General features: G+C 45.8%; 1 protein-coding gene across 2 annotated transcripts in view; it reads left to right on the forward strand.

Annotated features, from left to right (window-relative positions):
• KIF27 (kinesin family member 27) overlaps positions 1-23,861 on the forward strand; it is a 44,141-nt gene extending 20,280 nt beyond the window's left edge. The window contains exons 7-14 of one of the 2 annotated variants that reach the window (XM_038769920.1): positions 1,474-1,580; positions 5,859-6,064; positions 9,515-9,712; positions 10,807-10,887; positions 12,239-12,349; positions 12,866-13,079; positions 15,992-16,150; positions 22,760-23,861. In XM_038769920.1, the coding sequence (XP_038625848.1) occupies positions 1,474-1,580; positions 5,859-6,064; positions 9,515-9,712; positions 10,807-10,887; positions 12,239-12,349; positions 12,866-13,079; positions 15,992-16,150; positions 22,760-23,586 (1,903 nt within the window). In that variant the 3' untranslated portion in view covers positions 23,587-23,861. The remainder of the gene's footprint in view (positions 1-1,473; positions 1,581-5,858; positions 6,065-9,514; positions 9,713-10,806; positions 10,888-12,238; positions 12,350-12,865; positions 13,080-15,991; positions 16,151-22,759) is intronic. The other variant, XM_038769921.1, reaches the window with a different exon arrangement.
• Positions 23,862-25,089: the final 1,228 nt, after the last annotated feature.

Raw genomic sequence — 25,089 nt, forward strand, 5'->3', positions numbered from 1 at the left:
TGCACACAGTAAGTGCTCAATAAATACGATTGAATGAATGAATGAATTGTTATATTTTACTCTCCCAAGCACTTAGCACAGTGCCTTGCACACAGTAAGTGCTCAATAAATACGATCAAATGAATGAATGGTATTTATTGGGTGCGGATTGGGTGCAGAGCACTGTGCTAAGTGGGAGAGTACAGTGCGTTGGTAGACCCGTTCCCTGCCCACGAGGAGCTTACAGTCTAGAGGGGGAGACAAATGATAAAATAGATTACAGATAGGGAAAATTCTTTATGCTTTTTTTCTTGAAGAGTTATTTTCACCATATTTTTTAATTTAATTTCTCTTTTTAACTGAAGCTGATTTTGAGGGAGGGTTGTTTTCCTTCTCCCCTGTCCTCTCTTTGGTTTCTCTATGAGGAGGGTGAGGAGGCTACTTTTTCCTAATAGGGGCACATCTCCTTTGGTGAATATTGAAATATCTAAGGGGGGAGGCAACAAAACAGATAGGCTACACCAGGGTATACCCAACAACACGCTTTGGTGTCTAACTTTGTGGTGTTCCTATATGGTGCTTCTCAGTCCCAAAACTGTGAGCCCTTTGTTAACAGTAGTGATAATCACAATGATAATAATAATTGTGGTGAGTGTGTTAAGTGCTTACTTTACTTCCAGGCACTGTACTAAGCACTGGGGTAGATACAAGGTAATCGGGTTGGACACAGTCCCTGTCCCACATAGGGCTCACAGTCTTAATCCCCATTTTCCAGATGAGGTAACTGAGGCCCAGAGAAGTGAAGTGACTTGCCCAAGGTCACACAGAAGACAAGTGGCAGATCCGGGATCAGAATCCAGGTCCTTCTCAGTCCCAGGCCCTGGCTCTATTCACCAGGCCATGTTGCTTCTAAGACCCAGAAAGAGATTTCCCTCCCGAGACACCTCAGCATTCCCAAATCAGGCAAAACAGTTAGACCAAACCCAGGAGAGTAGGACATGATTCCTCAGCTAAACCACATCTTTGAGAAGCAGCGTGGCTTAGTGGTTGGAGTCCAGGCCTGGGAGTCAGAAGGAACTGGGTTCTAATCCTGGCTCTGCCACTTGTCTGCTGTGTGTGACCTTTGCAGAGTCACTTCACTTCTGTGTGCCTCAGTTACCCCACCTGTAAAATGGGGATTGAGATGGTGAGCCCCATGTGAGACAATGGACTATGTCCAACCTGTTTAGCTTGTGTCTACCCCAACGCTTCTTACGGTGCCTGGCATGTAGTAAGCACTTGACAAATACCACATATGCAAAAAAGAAAAACCCCAAAAGGCTGACTTCTCCAAGAAGCTTGTTTATAGGGGTGGTTTTCCAGATTTCAAGGTCCAAGGTCCTGGGAGGGTGGTTGGTTTTGTTTTTAATATGATCAGTGACTTATGCCATTCGGGGGGGTTGGGGGGAAAGACAACAAGGTGAGAAATGACCATTAGTCTTGAACTTTTTTCAGAACTTATAGCAAGCGACAAGTGATTTCAAGGGCAGCGAATCCACATGCAGAACAGAAATCAAATTTAAGTCAACAGTACGATCAAAAGGATACCGAAACTTTCTCAGGTACTAATGACAACTGAAATTGATAGTAGGTGAAAACCTGCAGTCTCTATCTGATACAAGGGTGAAGCAGCATGGCCTAGTGGAAAGAGCACAGGCCTGAGAGTCAGAGGTCATAGGTTCTAATCCTAGCTCTGTCACGTGTCTGCTGTGTGACCTTGGCAAGTCACTTTACTTCTCTGGGCCTCTGTTACCTCATCTGGAAAATGGGAATCGGGATTGTGAGCCCCATGAAGGACAAGGACTGTGTCCAACCCGATTACCTTGTATCTACCCCAGTGCTTAAAACACTGCTTGGCACATAGTATGTACTTAAGTACTTAACAAATACCACAATTATTATTATTATTATTATTGTTATTGACAGCCATGGTCCCGTTTTCTAGCTATTTAACTCTGGGAGTTTGGAAATCAAGAACAGAAGATCTCAGGGATTCCTCTGGGGATAAGTGAGATAGTCTAGCTAGCCATTTGACTTCCTTAAAAGGGAAAAGCGTTATGTAATGGCAAGGTGATATTTTATTGCTTTTAATAGCAAAGTAAGAATTCCTTATGGAAATCATGTTCAGTGAATGAGATAGAAAGAATAGCATTAGTGGCATTTATTAGATTTATCCTTCTAAGGGATGAAAAGAAGGACAAGGTAAATCATGACGTTTGGAAGTCTGAGAATAATACTAATAATGATGGTATTTGTTAAGCGCTTACTACGTGCCAAGCACTGTTCTAAGTGCTGGATCAGACCCAGTATTCATCACACCTGTAAAAATAACTTTGACCTTTATTAAAATGTGCCGTTTTAAAAATGGTATTTGTTAAGTGCTAACTCTGTGCCAGGCACTGTAGTCAATACAAATTAATCAGATTGGACACAATCCCTGTCCTACGAGAGGGCGCACGTCTTAATCCCCATTTTCCAGATGAGGTAACTGAGGCCCAGAGAACTGAAGTGACTCAAGGTTGCACAGCAGGCAAGTGGTGGAGCTGAGATTAGAACCCAGGTCCTTCTGCCTCCCAGACCCGTGCTCTATCCACTAGGCCACATTGCTTCTTGTGTGTCCAGACAAAAATCAAGAGATTCTCTCTTATCATTGATTTGAATTCTTTGCTTTCTCTTAATAAATTATACAACACCATATAGCTTTGGATTTATACCATTCCTTTCTTCTGAGAAGTTGAGAGCTTTGGATGTACTTAAAGAGTCTAAAGCTACTATTGTTTTTCCTATGACATCCCTTTTCCTTCTTTTTTTAAAAATAGTATTTGTTAAGTGCCTACTATGTGCCAGGCACTGTACTAAACACTGGGGTAGGTACAAGTTAATCAGGTTGGTTACAGTCCCTGTCCCACATAGAGCTCACAGTCTTAATCCAGCGCTTAGAACAGTGCTTTGCACATAGTAAGTGCTTAATAAATGCCATCATTATTATTATTAATCCCCACTTAACAAAGAGCAGAGTTGGCATTATTATGTCTGTGCTCTGGGGGCTGTCCTAAATCAAGTGCTTAAGTGGCAGTAGAATCCTATCCCCCAACTCAGCTCTTCATACTACACCACAAGAAGCAGCGTGGCCTAATGGAAAGAGCCCGGGGAGTCAGAAGGATGTGGGTTCTAATTCCGGCTCCGCCACTTGCCTGCTGTGGGACCTGGGGTAAGTCACTTCAATCCTCTGGGCCTCAGTTCCCTCATCTGTAAAATGGGGATTAAGACTGTGAGCCCCACCTGGGACAACCTGATAACCTTGTATCTCCCCCAGCGCTTAGAACAGTGCCTGACACATAGTAAATGCTTAACAAATACTAGTTACTATTATTCGTAATCAGAGTCCAGGAGGACTTGGGAGCAAGGCCAGGTCAGGCCTCGAGGAGTAGTTTGCTATAATTTAGGCATCATATTTTTATCTAGTACTTTGGAACATATCAAATAGCTGCTCACATTTCTAGGTGAGAGAACGGAATCTCTCAAGAAAAATAAACTGTTAAACTGGCAAAAAGGGAAGATTTCAACTCAGAAATTTCTAGACATTAGCCAAAAGATAAAGGCTTTTACAAGAATAATAGTACAAGAAGTATCAAGATAAAGGAAGGGCTCATGAAGGAATTACTACACACAGGTATGATAGATGCCAGTTGTGTAAGGTCAGTTAATGGATAAAAAGACAAAATCTTTTTCACGGGGATTACAGTCTCAAGGGGAGGGAGGTCAGGTTTTGAATCCCCATTCTTCCAGATGTGGAAACCGAGGCCAGAGAATGAAGTGACTTGCCCACAGTCCCACAGTAGGTAAGTGGCAGGGCTGGGATGAGAACCCAGGTCCTCTGGCTCCCAGGCCTGTGCTCTTTCCACTAGGTTACCCTTCTTTCCACTTGCTTTTAGGGACTCCCTAAGACAGAGCCCTGCCTAGGACAAGACCTGGACATACAAGAGCCCAGGTCTACAAGAGCCCAGGCCTGGGAGTCAGAAGAGTTTAGGTTCTAATCCCAGCTCTGCCATTTGTCTGCTGTGGGACCTTGGGCAAGGCACTTCATTTCTCTCTGCTCTGGAAATTATAATAATAATGAAGATAATAATGGAATTTGTTAAGTGCTTACTATGTCCCAAGCACACTGTATTAAGCACTGGGGTGGATACAAGCAGATCGGGTTGGACCCAATCCCGGTCCCACGTAGGGCTCACAGTCTCAATCCCCATTTTACAGATGAGGGAACTGAGTCCCAAAGAAGTGAAGTGACTTTCCCAAGGAAACACAGTAATAATAATAATAATAAATAATGGCATCTGTTAAGCGCTTACTATGTGTCAAGCACAGTTCTAAGCTCAGGGGGTGTGTGTGGAAATACAAGATGATCAGGTTGTCCCACATGGGGCTCACAGTCTTAATCCCCATTTTACAGATGAGGTAACTAAGGCCCAGAGAAGTTAAGTGACTTGCCCAAAGTCACATAGCTGACAAATGGCAGAACTGGGATTAGAACCCATGACCTCTGACTCCCAAGCCTGTGCTCTTTCCACTGAGCCAAGCTGCTTCACAATAGACAAGAGGAGGAGACCGGGATTATAACCCAGGTCCTTCTGACTGACTTCTAGCTCCGAGTGTTCTGTAGTGGATAGAGCATGGGCCTGGGACTCAGAAAGTCATGGGTTCTAATTCCGGCTCTGCCACATGTCTGCTGTGTGACCTTGGGCAAGTCACTTAACTTCTCTGTGCCTCAGTTACCTCATCTGTAAAACATGGAGATTAAGAGTGTGAGCCAAATGTGAAACAGGGATTGTGTCCAACCTGATTAATTTGTACTACCCCAGCGCTTAGAACAGTGTGTGACACATAGTAAGTACTTAAGTACTATAATGATAATGATGATAATAATAATTGTAAGAATGGTAAAAGTTATATTTGTTAATAATAATTATGGTATTTGTTATGTGCTTACTATGTGCCAAGCATTGTTCTAAGCGCTGGGGTAGATATACAAGATAATCAGGTGGACACAGTCCCTGTCTCATGTGGGGCTCATAGTAGGATAAGGATAGGGCCTGGGCCTGGGAGTTAGAAGGTCATGGGTTCTAATCCTGGCTCTGCCACTTGTCTGCTGGGTGGCCTTGGGCAAATCACTTCACTTCTCTGTGCCTCAGTTACCTCATCTGTAAAATGGGATTTGAAACTGGGAGCCCCAAGTGGGACAGGGACCGGGTTCAACCCGATTTGCTTGTGTTCACCCCAGTGCTTAGTACAGTACCTGGCACACAGTAAGTACTTAACAAATACCATTATTATTATTAAGTTATTAATAATAAATACAATTAATTTGTTGATTGTGTATTTTTGAATGTGTCACGCCTTGAGTGTTGTTACTTCAGATAGATCGTGAAAGACAAACTTTGACTTACAATTATTTTACTGGAGTTTTTCCAAACATATATAGCATCAATATTCTCTAGATAGTATCATATTATTATTATATTTGTTAAGCACTTACTATGTGCCAAGCACTGTTCTAAGATCTGAGGTAGATACAAGGTAATCCCACGTGGGGCTCACAGTCTTAATCCCCATTTTACATATGAGCTAAATGAGGGCCAGAGAAGTGAAGTGACTTGCCCAGGGTCACACAGCAGATGGGTGGTGGAGCCAGAATTAGGACCCACATCCTCTGACTCCCAAGTCCAGGCTCTTGCCACTAAACCATGCTGCTTCTCTTAGAGCTGGTAATCGGTAATCGTTTTTGCGGCATGGTGATTCTGATTATGCTGTTGGACCATTTACTTATCTTTTTTATTAAGCCAATGATGCCAGGTCAAAAATCGAAAAGTTCTCTCTGGAAGTTCCAAAGCTAGAGCAAGAAGCAACGCAAGCCAAAGAGGAATTAATCCAAATTGAAAAGCATTTGGAAAGTGTGGAACACAAAGATGACAGAAAAAGCGCTTGGAAAAAAAACTTACAGCAAGAGATCCAGAAGAAGAGTGATGCCCTAAAGCCAAAAAGCCAGGTCATTTTTGAAAATTTTGCATTGAGAAGAGTAACTTAAAGACCTTCCAGGAGTGCAAAAAATCACTCTTTTGTGGGTAGGGCCAGTAAAACTAAACTTGGTTGGTCTCTCTGGACTATAAGGTAATTGTGGACAAGAAATGTGCCTGCCAATTCTGTTGGATTGGACTCTCCCAAGTGCTTAGTACAGTGCCCTGCACACAGGAAGCACTCAGTAAATACCTTTAATAGGTGACTGACAGACTTATAAAGATGGATCCGCAATATGCAAAGTGGAAGGGGAAGAGAGTATTAATGCCTGTCTCCCCTTCTAGACTGGAAGTTCATTGTGGGCAGGGACTGTGTGTGTTACTCTCCCAAGTGCTTAGTACAGTGCACTGCACACAGTAAGCGCTCAATAAATACGATTGAATGAATGAATAAAGAAGGTCCCAGATATCCTCTGGCTTTTAACGTGCTGATCTCAGGCATCAGTCTTACAAATTTAGGAACCAAGATTTCTGGGTTTCTTAGACTGGCTCCAACCCCGCCCCATTTCTTTTCTTTGCACATTGCACGGCTCATGGGCTGGAGGAAGGGTCAAAGAAGGGAAAGGACATGATCCTTGAATGTCACATTAGCTGTCGGCTAGTAGCTCTGGGTGACTGGTGTGAACGAAGAAGGACATTGAAACCAAGTGCCAAAATGAGGTTTTGGGATTATCTGTGAAGTTCATTTTCCTACTAACGTCAACCAGTCAATCATATTTATTTAGCATTTGCTGTGTGCAGAGCACTTTACTAAGCACTTGGGAGAGCACCGTAGAATAATATAACAGATACATTCCCTGCCCACAAAGAGCTTACAGTCTAGAAGGTTGAAGGTTGATGTAGTGGTCTGTGTTCTGAATAGGTGCTGTTGAGAATTTTTAGAATAATAATCATAATGATGGCACTTGTTAAGTGTGTAGTACGTGCCAAGTGCTGTTCTATGCACTGAGGTAGATACAAGATAATCACGTTGGACACGGTCCCCATCCCACATGGGGCTCACATAGGGATTGTCTCTATCTGTTGCTGAATTGTACTTTCCAAGCACTTAGTAAAGTGCGCTGCACACAGTAAGCGCTTATTAAATACGATTGAATGAATGAATGAATGAAAGTAGGAGGGGGTAGGATTGAATCCCCATTTTCACAAATGAGGTAACCGAGGCCCAGGGAAGTGAAGTGACTTGCCCAAGGTCACATGGCAGACAAGAGAACCCAGGTCCTCTGACTCCCAGGCCCGTGCTCTTGTCACTGGGCCACGCTGCTTCTCTAATGGGTTGCTTTTCAGGAATATGCACTCTATGCTTTGCTGGGAGAAAATCGAAGAGAATGGGGCATGTGGTTACCTAGACTGGGAACCCCATAATAATAATAATGATGGTATTTGTTAAGCACTTACTATGTGCCAAGCGCTGTCCTAAGTACTGGGGTAGATACAAAGTCATCAGGTTGTCCCACGTGGGACTCACAGTCTTAATCCCCATTTTACAGATGAGAAGTTAAGTGACTTGCCTAAAGTCACACAGCTGGCAATGGCAGAGCTGAGATTAGAACCCACGACTTCTGACTCCCAAGTCCATGCTCCCTCCACTGAGCCAAGCTGCCCCATGTGGACCAGGGACTGCATCTGACTTGATGATCTTGTATCTCCCCCAGCGCTCAGAACAGTGCTTTTCACATAGTAAACGCTTAACAAATACAGATAAATAGTAACATTATACGTGCACCCTGTTGAAGAGTTTAAGTTACCCCTTTGGAGCTAGTGACTAGGTTTGACCTACTCCACAGAGATCATTTTGCCAGCAGGGTGAGCTGAGTATTTTCTTCAAGGAAATGACCATGTGATAATTTATCGTAGATGAGCTTCCTTGTTCTCAAGTAAAATGGTCACAGGGAAAAACGGTATGGGAAAAATTAAGCTTGCAGCTTCCAAATGCTGTTCAGTATTAAGAATTGTAGCCCATTTGACCATTATTTTAGAGTAGCTTAGTAGCACTTAGTACGGTGCTCTGCATCATCATCATCAATCGTATTTATTGAGCGCTTACTATGTGCAGAGCACTGTACTAAGCGCACTGTACTAAGCGCTTGGGAAGTACAAATTGGCAACATGCAGTGTTTACTGCACACAGTAAACACTCAATAAATACGAACTGAATGAATGAGAGAGTATTGAAAGGTGGAGTTGTTTTTCTCATTCATTCATTCAATCATATTTATTGAGCGCTTGCTGTGTGCAGAGCACTGTACTAAGTGCTTGGAAAATACAGTTCGGCAACATATTTCCACGATAATTTATTTCTTAAGGCTATTGCAAAACGGAATCCACCATTTTAATCGTGCAGTCATTTAGCCTTAACATACTTTTTTGTTGTCTGTCTCCCCCTTCTAGACTGTGAGCCCGTTGTTGGGTAGGGACCGTCTTTAGATGTTGCCAACTTGTACTTTCCAAGCGCTTAGTACAGTGCTCTGTACACAGTAAGCACTCAATAAATACGATTGAATGAATCTAGAAAAAAACAGGTTTTCTCTTCAGGTGACAAATAAGCAAGTTCTCATTCTTGTCACCTTTGGAAACTGATTTAAAAGCCAAAATTTACTAGTCGGGATTTTCAAAAATCCGATTCACAATTTTCAGAGCACCGATGAACAGTTGTCAGCATCGACATTTTGTGCCTGCCCGTGTCTCATAATGTATCTGTTTATTGTTGTATTGTACTTTCCCAAGCACTTCGTACAGTGCTCTGCACACAGTAAGTGTTTAGTAAATACGATTGAATGAATAAAGGGTATGGTGAAATGTTAAATGGCATTAGAGAAGCAGCATGGGTAGGGACCGTCTTTATAAGTTGCCACCTTGTACTTCCCAAGCGCTTAGTACAGTGCTCTGCACACAGTAAGCGCTCAATAAATATGACTGAATGAATGAATGGAAAGAGCACGGGCTTGGGAGTCAGAGGATGTGGGTTCTAATCCCGGCTCCGCCACTTATCAGCTTTGTGACTTTGGGCAAGTCACTTAACTGCTCTGTGCCTCAGTTACCTCATCTGCAAGATGGGGATTAAGATTGTGAGCCCAACGTGGGACAACCTGATTACCTTGTATCCCCCTCAGCACTTAGAACAGTGCTTGGCACATAGTAAGCACTTAACAAATATTATTGTTATTATTATTATGGAAGTTTTGGTTTCCCTGCGAAAAAAGAAAAGATAAAGGGACAGAAGGAGACAACCGAAGTGAGTTTGTCAGGTGTACACGTTTTGTTGGGATGTTGGGGATGGTGTTATAAAAATCAAAGTCCATTCAGATCCTGATCAGCAACTGTCCTTGAAATCGAAGGGAAATTTTAGATTTATTCATAGAACGTGGTGGAGCCAGTTCCCTGATTGGTCTCAGTGTTTGACATTTGCCGTGTGATCTCAGCTTTTGCAGAAGAACCGTCAAAAGTCCACGGAGCTGACGAGACTCTTCAATCTGAATAAGAAACGGGCCACTGATCTTGAGCAATCCATTAATGACATGAAACACCAGCAGACCCAGCTGCAAAAGAAAATGCGGGAGGAGTCCAAAAGAAAGTGTTGGCTGGAGGAGGAGATGAGGTGGCAGGGACAACAGATCAAAGTAAGAAGGCGTAGGTTCCGTGTCTCGAAGGAGGCTCTAGAAACCCAATGTGGGGGATAGTACCCACCACACTCAGACAAGACGGGTGTTCCAATAATTTCTATACCATTAATTTCGGATCCGGCTACCTCAGTTTAGGAAACCACCCCTAGCCAGGTCTTCTGCGCCATGTGTTTCTCTGACGTATTTTGGATGGAATGCTGTGGAAGAATACGGAACCATTCTTCCCGAAACACGCAGCCCTCTGGTTATGGAGAGAGGTGGTGTCAGTTAAGGTGTGAATGACTACCGTATGGGTCTTTATTTACTTGAGGGTCTTGCTAACTCCCTGTCTCCAACCTCTTCACATTCTGTTGTATTGGACTTTTCCAAGCGCTTAGTCCAGTGCTCTGCACACAGTAAGCACTCAGTAAATATTGATTGTTCAATGGATTGACCACTCCACACACACCTTTCTTCAGGCTAGCCTTCATCTGCCTAAAACTTTGTCTTGAGGGCACCACTCCACTCCCCACTACTTTCCGATAGCTTCTCCAGGAGCGTCCGAGGCACTTGGGGAAGATGAATTGGGATCAGCTAGAGCCACTTATTCTCAGAACGATTCTCTTGGAGAAGGAGGCAGTCACCTTGCCTCCTGGAACGAATGTTGGAGGGGCGTGGGGGAAGGTGGATCGATCGCCCGAGCTTCTCAAGAGCAGGGACCCTGGGCATTACTGTTACCGTCGACTCCCAAGCACTGTAAGAATTCAGCATGGCTCAGTGGATAGAGCCCAGACCTGGGAGTCAGAAGGTTATAAGTTCTAATCTCGGCTCTGCCACTTGTCTGCTGTGTTTCCTTGGGCAAGGCACTTCACTTCTCTGGGCACCGCAGTGACCTCATCTGGAGAAGGGGGATTGAGACTGGGACCCCAAGTGGGACAGGGACTGGGTCCAACCTGATTTACTTGTATCCTCCCAAGTGCTTAGTATAGTGCCTGGCACGTAGTAAGCGCTGAACAAAGCCCCCAATTATTATTATTACTACTAGTAGTAGAGATGAATGAATGAGAATGTTCATGATCAAGCCATCCAAGGTGTTTTCATTCTTTATCTAGACACTTGAGTCAGCTAGACTCCAAAAACAGGAAACAGAAGATGCTGCAGCGGATAGCAGAAATAATCTTCACCGCATCCAGGTACGTTACCTACTTATTGGTGTACCTACACTCCTAGACAGGTGCCTGAGGCACAGCAAGTACTCCGTAGAGGCTGATGACAGCGACGATAATGGTCAGTGCTCAATAAATGTGATTGATTGAGCAATGATATTTTCATGTTTTCTTCACCTTGGCAGCCACAATAGCGATGGTACAACCAAGAAGACAGTCGAAAACAGGAAACGCAGGTCCCTGCTCTAATTAGGAAAAAGATGCTCAGGGCTAACATCTGTCTCCTGTAGACTGTAAACTCGTTGTGGGCAGGGAATGTTTCTGTTTATTGTTCTGTTGGACTCTCCCAAGCACATAGTACAGTGCTCTGCACACAGCAGTGTAAGCGCTCAGTAAATACAATCGGATGAATGACAACACCAATCGGAGGAATCAAGGGCAAGGGGCCACGTTATTTACCTCTAGACAGGTGCTCTGAAGACAGTAAGCCCGCGGTAGATACAGATGAAATAGTGTGGCCTAGTGGAAAGAGGCTCTGGGTTCATTCATTCATTCAGTTGCATTTATTGAGCACTTACCCTGTGCAGCGCACTTACTGAGCACTTGGGAGAGTACAAGATAACAATAAACGGACACATTCCTTGCCCACAAAGGGCGTATATCTAGAGGGGAGACAGACATTAATAGAAATAAATGACAAATATAATAATGATGATGGTATTTGTTAAGTGCTTATTATGTGCCAAGCACTGTTCTAAGCGCTGGGGTAGATACAAGGTAATCAGGTTGTCCCATGTCGGGCTCACAGTTTTAACCCCCATTTTACAGATGAGGTAACTGAGACACAGAGAAGCAAAGTGACTTGCCAAAGTCACACTGCTGACAAGTGGTAGATCTGGGATTAGAACCCACGACCTCTGACTCTCAAGCCTGGGCTCCTTCCCCCAAGCCATGCTAAGTGTTGTGGGGCTGGGAGAGGGGATGAATAAAGGGAGCAAGTCGGGGTTCTAATGGCTCCCTGCCACTTGCCTGCTGTGTGATGTGTGACCTTGGGCATGTCACTGACTTCTTGGAGCCTCCATTTCCTCATCTTTAAAATGGTCACTCAATACCCGTTGTCTTTCCTGCATAGACTCTCTCCCCTTGGGAGACCGGATTAACTTGCATCGACCCCAGCTCATAGAGCAATGCTTGATCAATCAATCAATCAATCGTATTTATTGAGTGCTTACTGTGTGCAGAGCACTGTACTAAGTGCTTGAGAAGTACAAGTTGGCAACATAGTAAGCGCCGAACAAATACCACAAGTAAATGCCCCAGGTGAGGAGGATAACAACGATGAAGGACAATGATGCATTTTCATCTTTTCTTTATCTAGGCAGCTGGAACCGGTCTTAGGCAGGAAGTGGGGGTCTTTCCCATGGTTAGGCAAAAGACGCCTCAAACTCCATGCCTATCTGCGATACCTGAGAATCGAGACCACATCGAGGTATCAAGGACATTCCAGCTGTCTGTTCCAAGTTACTTTCTAATCTGGCAATGCTCTGTCTAGATGTGCGTAAAAACTGCCGGCCTCCAAGTAAGACCTGCAAGTGGCTGGTTTTTTTCCTCTCAGTGAAAGGGCAAATTTTATAAGCTCCCCCTCACCCCGCCGGAACCTTTCTGGTGGCACACGCTAATTCATTCATTCATTCAGTCGTATTTATTGAGCACTCACTGTGAGCAAGGCACTGTACTGAGCCCTCAGGAGAGTACAATATAACAACAGCCAGACACGTTCCCTGTTCACAACGAGCTGACGGCTGCGTCCAACCCGATCTGCTTGTATCCACCTCATCACTCAGCATGGTGCCTGGCACATAGTAAAGCGCCCATGATTATTATTATTATTATTATTGTTCAGAGTTGCCATTGACTCTAGAAATCAGTTTTTATAGGAGAAATAACGAGTAGTGTGTGGTCTAATTAAAATGACCCCTTTCGATCCCCAATGTGTTTTTGGTAGGTGAATACTTCGCAGGAATCTGAAGAGAAGCTTAAGTTACAGGTCACGACCCTGCAAAAGACAGTCTCCCAACAAGAGCAAATGATCCAGAAACTTGGGACAGCCCTGGAACATCTCTTACAATGTATCAGCTGCCTTCTGTCTCTGAGGGGACCTGGGATAGATCAGAAGATGCAGCAGATGTTGACTGATTTCAAAGCTACCGTTTTAAATGGTAAGCATTAGGATGGGAGTTGAGGGAAGGGGCCTTGGGTAGAACCCAGGGGTTACGAGGGAAACACGTGAAAATCTGTTGCGTATGCAGTTCCTTGGTTGGTTCGACAGTGTTTTTTATGGTCGAAATTTCACCCAAGTCAGAAGTGGCTGCGATTAAAGGTGACATGTAAGCCCGTCTTTAGACTGTAAGCCTGCTGTGGGCAGGGATTGTTTCTCTTTATTGTGGTATTGTAGTTTCCAAGCGCTTAGTACAGTGCTCTGCACACAGTAAGTGCTCAGTAAATATAATTGAATGAATGAATGAATGAATGAATGATGGGGTATTTGGAGAACTGAGTTTTCTGCCCTTGAAACAAGGATACCAAATAAAATCTCCCATCTAGATGGTTTTCATGGCTCTTGGCTTCTAGTTGGTTCATTCAATCATATTTATTGAGAGCTTACTGTGTGCAAAGCACTGGATTAAATGGTTGGCTCATCATTCTGGAACTCCCATCTCATCGTATCTCAGTTTCCTCATCTGTAAGATAGGGATTCAAACCTATTCTCCCTCATACTTAGGACTGTGAGCCCCATGTTGCTCAGGGACTGTGTCTACCTTGTATCTACCCTGCCACTTAGAACAGTGCTTGAAACGTAAGAAGCACTTAACGGATGTCATTATCATTATCATTATTATTATCAATCTAAAAGAATAAATCTAGCACCATGCCTTTCCTGAAAAGACGGAAACGGAGGGTATGTTGACTCAAGGGCAGAGCCAGGATTTAGAAGCCTAATGCCATAGTCGCAGAAGCCTTGAGCAAGTCTCAGCCTTCTTGGACTTTCATGTCGTCATTCCCTTCTTGTACCCCTTTCCCTTCTCCTTCCTTTTTTCCATTGCTTCCCTGGGTCGGCGGGCCTTCTTCTTCCTGGCTTCATGCCATCCATCGAGGCCCACGGAATCCGAGACTCCTCGAGCTGGAAGCTGGTTCAGGCCTCTAATAATGATTATGGTATTTAAGTGCTCTCTGTGTGCCACTAAGCGCTAGGGAGGATACAAGCAAATCAGGTTGGACACAGTCCCTGTCCCACGTGGGGCTCCCGGTCTCAATCCCCATTTTCCAGATGAGGTCACTGAGACCCGGAGAAGTGAAGTGACTTGCCCAAGGTCACACAGCTGACAAATGGCAGATGTCTTTGACACCTGTCTACATGTTTTGTTTTGTTGTCTTTCTCCCCCTTCTAGACTGTGAGCCCGTTGTTGGGTAGGGACCGTCTCTATATGTTGCCAACTTGTACTTCCCAAGCGCTTAGTCCAGTGCTCTGCACACAGTAAGCGCTCAATAAATATGATTGAATGAATTAACCCACAACCTTCTGACTCCCAGGCCAGGACTCCATGCTCTAGGCTGGTGAATAATTAAACTGTCCAGGACAGGTCTGTGCATATCCTCTCTGAGCTCCCCAGAGATAGGGAAATTCCACAGCCCCCATTGGTGGCTCATTCTAGCATCCGTCTGTCCGTCCTATCCCCCCGGAGAGCGAAGAAACAGTTTCCTCATCTCTGAAACAAGGAAGAAATACATAGTCTCCCCCCACCCAGACTGTGAGCCCCCTGAGGGGCGGGGACTGTTACCAACCTGATTAGCCTGTATAATAATTGTGGTATCTGTTAAGCGCCAACTATTTCACCAAGCACTGCACTAAGCGCTGGGGGTTTATTATTACTGTATCTCCCCCCAACCACCAGTGTTTAGCAAAGTGCTTGGCCCATAGTAGCACTTAACAGGATTGATTGATTGATACGATTGATTGATTGATCAATCAATACGATTGATTGATTAACAGATACCATTATCATTATCATTCCTCCCCGTGACCAACTGTGAAACCTCTCCCACCTCACAATCAAGAAAGGAGCCGCTCTTTTTGGGCAGAAACGTCATAATGCGCCACCTCAGTGAGGCAAGGAGGCTGAAGCCAAGGTGGCGGAGGTGACAGCGTAAGAAGGGGCAGTTTTTTATATTCATAGAGGGTCTTTGGGACTGTGGATTCCACGCTGGTCTTTTTGGCCCCACGCATACCCACAGGTGAATCTCCCCCCAGCGGCGTGTCAGTCAATGGTATTCCTTGAGCGCCGACTGTGTGCCTAGCACCGTCTGAAGCGCTTGGAAGAGCGCAGGACCCGTTCCCTGTCCGCAACCAGGTGCCACGACAAGTGTCGTCTTGGACTACGTAGGACAGATAACTCCCTCTCCCTGCCACCCATCCCTCCCTTCTTTCCCTTTCCCCATCCTCCCCTCTGTCCTAGAGAAAGAGTATCGATGACTGCAAATAGTACAACTTGGAGCCATTTATTCAGTAAATGGAGAAGCAGCATGGCTTAGTGGAAAGAAAGAGCACGGGCTTGGGAGTCAGAGGTCGTGGGTTCTAATCCTGGCTCTGCCACTTATCGGCTGTGTGACTTTGGGCAAGTCACTTCACTTCTCTGTGCCTCAGTTACCTCATCTTTAAAATTGGGATTAAGACTGTGAGCCCCACGTGGGACAACCTGATTACCTTGTATCTACCCCAGTGCTTAGAACAGTGCTTGGCACATAGTAAGCGCTTAACAAATACCATCAATATTGTTATTATCGAGCGTGGGCCCGAGAGTCAGAAGAACGTGGGTCCTAATCCCAGCTCTGCCACTTGTCTGCTGCGTGACCTTGGGCAAGTTGCTTTACTTCTCTGGACCTCGGTTACCTCATCTGGAAAATGGGGAGTAAGAGTGTGAGCCCCATGTGGGACAGGGACTGTGTCCAACCCAATTAACTTGTATCTACCCCAGCACTAAGAACAGTGCTTGGCCTGTAGTAAGCACTGAAGTATCATAATTATCATTTTTAGTAGTAAAGGAATTGAAACTGAGCTTTTTGATTTCTGCAGAAAACAGTGGCAGCTATTTTGCACAAATCATGGAGACTTTTGTCAATGAAATCGGGAAGCTGCAGGATGGTTTGATTAACTCTAAAAGCAACGGGGAACTAAAGGAGCCTACAGAGGAGAATGGAAGCAAGAAAGTAGACCAGCAGCAACCAATACCAGGTGAGTGCAGTGCCCTTTTTATTATTAACTTTTATTCATCATTTTTATTCTTGGGTCTCATGTAAATATCATCATCCAAATTCTTTAGAAAACCGTTGCTATCTTGTAGTCCAGGAAGACTCACATTTTTCAGAAGTGAAAAGTGACCCTCGGGCCTGGGAGTCAAAAGGACGTGGGTTCTAATCCCGGCTCTGTCACTTGTCCGCTGTGTGATCTGGGCAAGTCACTTTACTTCTCTGGGTCTCAGCTCCCTCCTCTGGAAAATGGGGATGAAGACTGTGAGCCCCACACGGGACAGGGACTGCTTCAAACCTGATGAGCTCCTATTACCCCAACACTACGTACAGTGTCTGGCACATAATAATAATAATTGTGGTATTTTTTAAGCACTTACTGTCTGCCAGGCACTGTACTAAGCGCTGGGGCGTGTACAATTACATAGTAATAGCTTAACAAATACCAAAAGAACAGTATCTCCCTGAATGTATTTAGAATTGCACAAACTCCATTGCATTTTCTTCTCAAACAACGGTCCTGGTTCAGCCAGTTCTTTACCTTCTGTGGATTTCAGTTTCCCTGACTGAAAAGTCAATAGAATGAGAGCACAAAGATGAGGCGTGTGAGTTCCACAGAAGAAAAGTTCAGTCATCATAACGACGATCCCTACTGCAGGCAAACCCTCGATATGAGAGGCTTTGACATTTCCGAAACACACTTGTCTTAGTGATTGCTTTTTGGGAGCAAAGATGATCACGTGACCATGTGTTATGTGTTACTCTGATAGCTTTTGTTTCTTCTGGAGTGAAGGAGATTGTCTCGCTAGGCTGTCATGAAACTCAGAAGCACAATGGAAACAGTGACAAAGAACAAACGCCCCAGAACAAGAGACCATCTTTGTGTGTGCATGGTGCGGTTGGAACAGTCAGTCCCACCTTGGCCTCACTTAGACACACACAAACACACACACACGTGTGTGATTCCCCACAGGAGATGTAATCTTCAACTACAAAGGACAACTGTATATAGTCCTAAGATAATATACATGGGTTCTAATCCCAGCTCTGTCACAAATCCGCTGTGTGACCTTGGGCAAGTCACTTTGCTGCTCCGGGCCTCGGTTTCCTCATCTGCAAAGTGGGGATTAATCCTTGTTCTCCCTCCTGCTTAGACTGTGAGCCCCATATGGGACCTGATAATCTCGCATCCATCCCAGTGCTTAGTACAGTGCTTGGCACATAGTAAGCACTTAACAAATACCACAATTATTATTATTATTTTTTTATGTTTGTATGCTGTCTTCCCCCACACCACCCCCCATTAGATGGCAAGCTCTGCACCTGGATTTGCTCCCTCAGTTCACTCCTCCCTTAGAGAGAGGACAAGAGAACAATAAACAGACCCATTCCCTACCCACCACGAGCTGACTAGAAGGGAAAACCGTGGCTCCAGTACATGCCCCTTGGCCACGGCATCACCATCTGATCCAGATACACACAGTCGCGCTGTTGGAAAGGGTGTTGGCAAATTCCGCGACAGCATCCTCTAGCCAAAACCAACAGGGTTAGCACGTGAGATGGAAGAACCAAATGGGTACTGGGAAGTCTATCTATCAATCGATCAATCACATCTGACAGACAGTGACTCTCCCCACTTTCAAGGCCTTATTGAAGGGACACCTCCTCCAAGAGGCCTTCCCCAACTAAGCCCTCCTTACCTGTTTTCCCGCTCCCTTCTGTGTCACCCTGACTCACTCCCTTTATTCATCCCCCCTCCCAGGCCCACAGCTCTTAAGTCCAGATCTGTCATTTTATTCATTTCTATTCATGTCTATCTCCCCGTCTAGACTAAAGCTCGCCGTGGGCAGGGAATGTGTGAGTTCATTGCTGTATTGTCCTCTCCAAAGTGCTTAGTAAAGTGCTTTGCACACAGTAAGCTCTCAATAAATACGGTTGAACGAATGATGATGATGATGATGGCATTTATTAAGTGCTTACTATGTGCAAAGCACTGTTCTAAGCGCTGGGGAGGTTACAAGGTGATCAGGTTGTTCCGGGGGGGCTCACAGTTTTAATCCCCATTTTACAGATGAGGTAACTGAGGCCCAGAGAAGTTAAGTGACTTGCCCAAAGTCACACAGCTGATAATTGGCAGAGCCAGGATTTGAACCCATGACCTCTGACTCCAAAGCCTGTGCTCTTTCCACTGAGCCACGCAATGAATGAATGAATGAATGGTGTTTATTGAATGCTTGCTCTGTACAGAGCACTGTTAATGATGGCATTTATTAAGCGCTTACTATGTGCAAAGCACTGTTCTAAGCACTGGGGAGGTTACAAGGTGATCAGGTTGTCCCACGGGGGGCTCACAGTCAATCCCCATTTTACAGATGAGGTAACTGAGGCACAGAGAAGAGAAGTGACTTGCCCAAAGTCACACAGCTGATAATTGGCGGAGCCGGGATTTGAACCCATGACCTCTGACTCCAAAAGCCCGGGCTTTTTTCCACTGAGCCACGCTGCTTCTCTAAGCGCTTGGAAGAGGACGATCCAGCAGAAATAGCAGTCATGTTCCCTGCCCCTAACAATACCGTATGAGGACCCTCCCTTAGCGTGGGGCACTGTTCTGGATACTGTGGGGAATTCCAAAGGCTAGTCAAGACACGATTCCTGCCTCCATCTTCCAGTCAAATAATAATAATGATGGTATTTGTTAAGCGCTTACTATGTGTCAAGCACTTTTCTAAGCGCTGAATAATGATGGTATTTGTTATGCATTTACTATGTGACAGGCATTGCACTAAGCGCTTGGGTGGATACAGCGTGGCTCAGTGGAAAGAGCATGGGCTTGGGAGTCAGAGGTTATGAGATCTAATCCCGACTCCGCCACTTGTCAGCTGTGTGACTTTGGGCAAGTCACTTCACTTCTCTGGGCCTCAGTTACCTCACCTGTAAAATGGGGATCAAGACTGTGAGCCCCATGTGGGACAACCTGATTACCTTGTATACCCCCAGTGCTTAGAACAGTGCTTGGCACGTAGTAAGCACTTAACAAATGCCATTATTATTATTATTACAGGCTAATTGAGTTGGACACAGTCCCTGTCCCATGTGGGGCTCACTTACTCAATCCCCATTTTCAGATGAGGGAACTGAGGTACATTCATTCATCCAATCGTATTTATTGAGCGCTTACTGTGTGCAGAGCACTGTACTAAGCACTTGGGAAGTACAGGTCGGCAACATATAGTACAGAGAAGTATAGGTATATACTATATATATAGTATAGGTACAGAGAAGTGAAGTGACTTGCCCAAGGTCACAAAGCAGACAAGTGGCAGAGCTGGGATTAGAACCCATGACCTCCTGACTCCCAGGCCCATGCTCTATCCACTAGGCCATGCCATACAATATATGGGAGTGACAGGCCAGATGCAACATACAACTAATCAATCAATCAATCAATTAATCATATTTATTGAGTGCTTACTGTGTGCAGAGCACTGTACTAAGCGCTTGGGAAGTACAAGTTGGCAACATATAGAGACGGTCCCTACTCAACAGTGGGCTCACAGTCTAGAAGGGGGAGACAGAGAACAAAACAAAACATGTTAACAAAATCAATCAATCAATCAATCGTATTTATTGAGCGCTTACTGTGTGCAGAGCACTGTACTAAGCGCTTGGGAAGTACAAGTTGGCAACATATAGAGACGGTCCCTACCCAACAGTGGGCTCACAGTCTAGAAGGGGGAGACAAAGAACAAAACAAAACATATTAACAAAATAAATTAAATAGAATAGCTATGTACAAGTAAAATAAGTAAATAAATAGAGTAATAAATACGTAAAAGTCACAAAGCGGTCTGGTCATCATCATCATCATCATCATCATCAATCGTATTTATTGAGCGCTTACTATGTGCAGAGCACTGTACTAAGCGCTTGGGAAGTACAAATTGGCAACATATAGAGACAGTCCCTACCCAACAGTGGGCTCACAGTCTACAGCAATACAGCAGTCATCCAAAGGGGATTCAGAAGAACAGAAATCCCAGAAGGCTCAGAACGTATGTGGGTTCTAAGGTTGGATTAGGGAGTTAACTGCCCGGCTCCAGGTTTCCCTTTGCAAAATTCCACTCTCCACAGTGGGCAGTCAGTCTTTCCTGGCAAGGGAAGTATCACCCCGCCGCACCTAGCTTCCTTCCCTCCTCTTAGAGCTTGCAGCAGGATTTTTCTGCTCCCCACATTCCCCCTGCCCAAGATGGGGGGTCCAGAGCCCTACCGGGGTGGTGCGATGGTGAAGCACCGTGGCTTAGTGGATAGCGCATGGGTCTGGGAGTCAGAAGGACCTGGGTTCTAATCCCGGCTGTGCCACCTGTCTGCTATGTGGCCTTGGGCAAGTCACTTCCCTTCTCTGGGCCTCAGTTACTTCATCTGGAAAATGGGGATTGAGACTGTTGAGAGCAGTTGCCCCTGCTCTCTCCCCCTCTCTCCAGGCTCGCATCTCCTCCTGCCTTCAGGACATCTCCATTTGGATGTCTGCCTGCCACCTAAAGCTCAATATGTCGAAGACTGAACTCCTTGTCTTCCCTCCCAAACCTTGCCCTCTCCCTGACTTTCCCGTCTCTGTTGACAGCACTACCATCCTTCCCGTCTCACAAGCCCGCAACCTTGGTGTCATCCTCGACTCCGCTCTCTCGTTCACCCCTCACATCCAAGCCGTGACCAAAACCTGCCGGTCTCAGCTCCACAACATTGCCAAGATCCACCCTTTCCTCTCCATCCCAACCGCTACCCTGCTCATTCAAGCTCTCATCCTATCCCGTCTGGACTACTGCATCAGCCTTCTCTCTGATCTCCCATCCTCGTGTCTCTCTCCACTTCAATCCGTACTTCATGCTGCTGCCCAGATTATCTTTGTCCAGAAACGCTCTGGGCATATCACTCCCCTCCTCAAAAATCTCCAGTGGCTACCAATCAATCTGCGCATCAGGCAGAAACTCCTCACCCTGGGCTTCAAGGCTCTCCATCACTTCGCCCCCTCCTACCTCACCTCCCTTCTCTCCTTCTACAGCCCAGTCCGCACCCTCCGCTCCTCCACCGCTGATCTCCTCACCGTACCTCGCTCTCGCCTGTCCCGCCATCGACCCCCGGCCCACGTCATCCCCCGGGCCTGGAATGCCCTCCCTCTGCCCATCTGCCAAGCTAGCTCTCTTCCTCCCTTCAAGGCCCTGCTGAGAGCTCACCTCCTCCAGGAGGCCTTCCCAGGCTGAGCCCCTTCCTTCCTCTCCCCCTTGTCCCCCTCTCCATCCCCCCATCTTACCTCCTTCCCTTCCCCACAGCACCTGTATATATGTATATATGTTTGTACATATTTTTTTTACTCTATTTATTTATTTATTTATTTTATTTGTACATATCTATTCTATTTATTTTATTTTGTTAGCATGTTTGGTTTTGTTCTCTGTCTCCCCCTTTTAGACTGTGAGCCCACTGTTGGGTAGGGACTGTCTCTATATGTTGCCAATTTGTACTTCCCAAGCGCTTAGTACAGTGCTCTGCACATAGTAAGCGCTCAATAAATACGATTGATGATGATGATGATGATGATGACTGTGAGCCCCATGTGGGACAGGGACTGTGTCCAGCCCAATTTGCTTGTATCCTACCCAGCACTTAGTACAGTGTATGGCACATAGTAAGTGCTTAACAAATACCATAAAAAAAATTATGATGGGGTAAGAGGGGCCGCAAGACAGGGAGTGGAGTGAGGGGAGACAGCAATATGGTCTCAAACTTAAAAACTCTAATTTTTATTTTATTTTTATTTTTTAAAGCCAGGCCACTTAAAGATGACTGGCCTCAGGGGCTGGGGAGAATCATCATGGGGACGGGGAGGTGAAGACGGGGCAAGTTGAGGGTAGGGACCGTCTCTATATGTTGCCAACTTATAGTTCCCAAGCGCTTAGTACAGTGCTCTGCACACAGTAAGCGCTCAATAAATACGATTGAATGAATGAATGAATGAGTATGGAGGATGAAGAGTGTGTCCAAAAATGGGAAGCTGAGCACAGATAACTCCAACATGAAGTGATTTCTGCTTATCTGTTGTGAAACTCCATCCACATAATAATAATACTTATGATATTTGTTCAGCACTTACTGTGTGCCAGGCACTGTACTGAATACTGCAGAGGAGGCAAGCATATCAGGTTGGGCACAGTCCCTGTCCCACATGGGACTCACAGTCTCAATCCCCATTTTGCAGCTGAAGTAGCTGTGACCCAGAGAAGTTAAGTGCCGTGCCCAAGGTTGCACAGAAGACAAGTGGCAGAGCTGGGATTAGAACCCAGGACCTTCTGACTCCCAGGCCCATGCTCTATCCATTAGGCCACGCTGCTTCTCCTGAATTCAGCACTTGCTCTGACTTCTTTTTTCTGTTTCATTTTCTAATGGATTTATTAAGGCAGACCTAACAATTATGTTGAGTGGTGATGATGCAGGGCAGTTTTGGCCTTTCATCATGTTAATGTCCTCAGGCTAATGGGGCTCTCATAACTTGTCTGGGTGCGTGTGGGAACCCGTTGTCATCTGGTTTGTTTCTCCATAGGGGACAGCGTGCATGGTGGACACCTGAGTCAAGAAGAAAACCTCGCAGAAGAACTCTGGTCGGAAAGCATGTCGGAAAGTTTCAGCCAAAGTGAGGGAGAAAACTTGGCGGAACTCTCGTCAGAAGACACTTCAGAAAGTCGCAAGCAAAGTGACAAAGACTTTTCAGAAGAGCTCTTGTGGGAAGACACGTCGGAAAGCTTCAAGCAGAGTGACGAAGAAGACTCTGCAGAAGCGATCTCGTCGGAAGATACATCGGAAAGTTTCAGGCAGAGCGACGGCAAAAGCTTCACCGAAGAGCTCTCATTGGAAGACACGTTGGAAAGTTTTGAGCGGGGCTACGAAGAAGACTCTGTGGAAGAGCTCTCTTCGGAAGACAGGTCGGAAAGTTCCAAGCCGAGCGACGAAGGACACTTTTCGGAAGAGCTCCAGTCGGAAGACTTGTCAGAGAGTTGCGGGCAAAGCGATGAAGAAAACTGTGCAGAAGAACACCTGTTGAAAGTTGAGTTGGAAAGTTTAGAGCAAGGTGACCAAGAAGACTTCGCCAAAGAGTTCCCTCTGGAAGACACTTTGGAAAGTTTCAAGAGAAGCGACAGAGAACCCTTTGCGGAAGAGCTCCAGGTGGAAGACAGGTTGGAAAGTTTCGAGCAAAGTGAAGAATCAGAAGAGATGGTTAGCCTACTGGGAAGCCCCAGTACCCAAGAGGATTCATCCTCCAGTCGGAAAGTCCTAGGCAGTTGGGCTCAGCATTCGTCAAGCAGCGACGAGCCCCCCGAAGCAGATGGAAGCCTCTTTTATTGCCCTCAGGCCTCCGAAAAGGAGGCATGAGAGTCCTGGCTGGGGCCACTCCATCTGTGTGGCCAACGGTAGTGATGGGGTTTTCTCTCGGAACCACTGCCGTGACGCCTGGGTTTCATTCAGGAACCCAAGGTATCCAGTCGCTAATTTACTTAGTCATTTCCCGAATGCCACTTTCCATCTCCTCCCAAGAGTTAGCACGTATTGTATAGGTTAGTCGTGTTTTTGAAGACTTTGATGAGATCGTCATTTTAAAGCCAGGGAAGAACAAGGGGCCAAGTTTTCATCTTTGAAGTGGGGTTGTCGCTAGGGGGGTGGGGCAGAGGGGGATGGGGAGAAAAGACGGAGAGGGAGGAAAAGAGGGGAAGCAATCCTCTTTTCCCCCTTTTTCCCTCTTTTCCCCTCACTTCAAAGAAGGGAGAGAAAGAAAGGGCCAGCGAGAAGTCGAAGGGAGATTGCCGTTAAACGCCGCTCTCCCCCCTGCCCCCCGCCGCCTGCATTGCCACTTGCCACCCAAGCGGTGGGAGTTCAGGCACTGAACCCAGGAGAGGCTCTGATGGAGGGTGGTGGTTCTGTGGGTGGCCCGTGAGGTGCACCCGGCCACCGTGGTGGCTCCAGAGCTCTGACACCCTTTCCCCCGACCTCATCCTCAGAACAAACCCCAGACCGCCCCCCCCCCCCCGCCCCGTGCTTTGGGGGTGAAAGGAGTCCCTGGTCCAGCCTTGGGATGAGAGACCCCCTGCAGGCATCTAGGCTGGTCCAGGTGCTGTAGTCTATCAGCAGGGAAAAAGCTGGCACCCATGGAAAAGGCACGTGTTTTGTTTTTCTTCCTCAAACGGATGTTTTTATTTTATTTATATGGGAATTTCACAAGTATGGTTGGCCAGGAACTAGTATTTCAGAAGATGGTGCCGCAGTAACACCCGAGCCCATCACAACAGCCTTCAACGTTTGGAAGACAATCACATCTTCCAGGATTCATTCGAAATGCGGTATTAGCCAAGGCTTGATTTTACTGAATTTTTAAGGCTGTTCCTTCATGTTCCTATTTTATCGCGACGTTGGATACATGTAATGAATAAAGCATTACGTGTGAAAGCTCCTTGTCGTGCCCTTTTGTATTTGGAAGAACGGTTAATTTATAAAATCACAAAGCAGTCGTTGGGGTCACCGTGATTGCCATCAGGGAACACGTCCACCGACTCCGATGTGTCGTACTCTCCCACACGCTCAGTACAGCGCTCTGCCCACAGTCAGCACTCAGTAAACACCATTTACATTATCCTATAGCTCTTTCAGCATTTTCATTTTTGAAGAAGCATACACTGTTGACGAACTGCAAACAAATGCCACTGCCCAATCAACAATCAAACAGTTGGTAGGTTTTGCCCATCCAAACGTTAAAATCCAATGTGCTTAATCACAATGTATGCATAGGCACCTAGCTATGAAAATGAGGCACTTGAGTAAAAAATGCTCTTTGCAGTTGCAGCAATCATTCATAGTGGAAAGAGTCCGGGTCTGGGAGTATTC

The sequence above is a fragment of the Tachyglossus aculeatus genome, chromosome X4, assembly GCF_015852505.1.
Source record: "Tachyglossus aculeatus isolate mTacAcu1 chromosome X4, mTacAcu1.pri, whole genome shotgun sequence".
Taxonomy (NCBI): domain Eukaryota; kingdom Metazoa; phylum Chordata; class Mammalia; order Monotremata; family Tachyglossidae; genus Tachyglossus; species Tachyglossus aculeatus.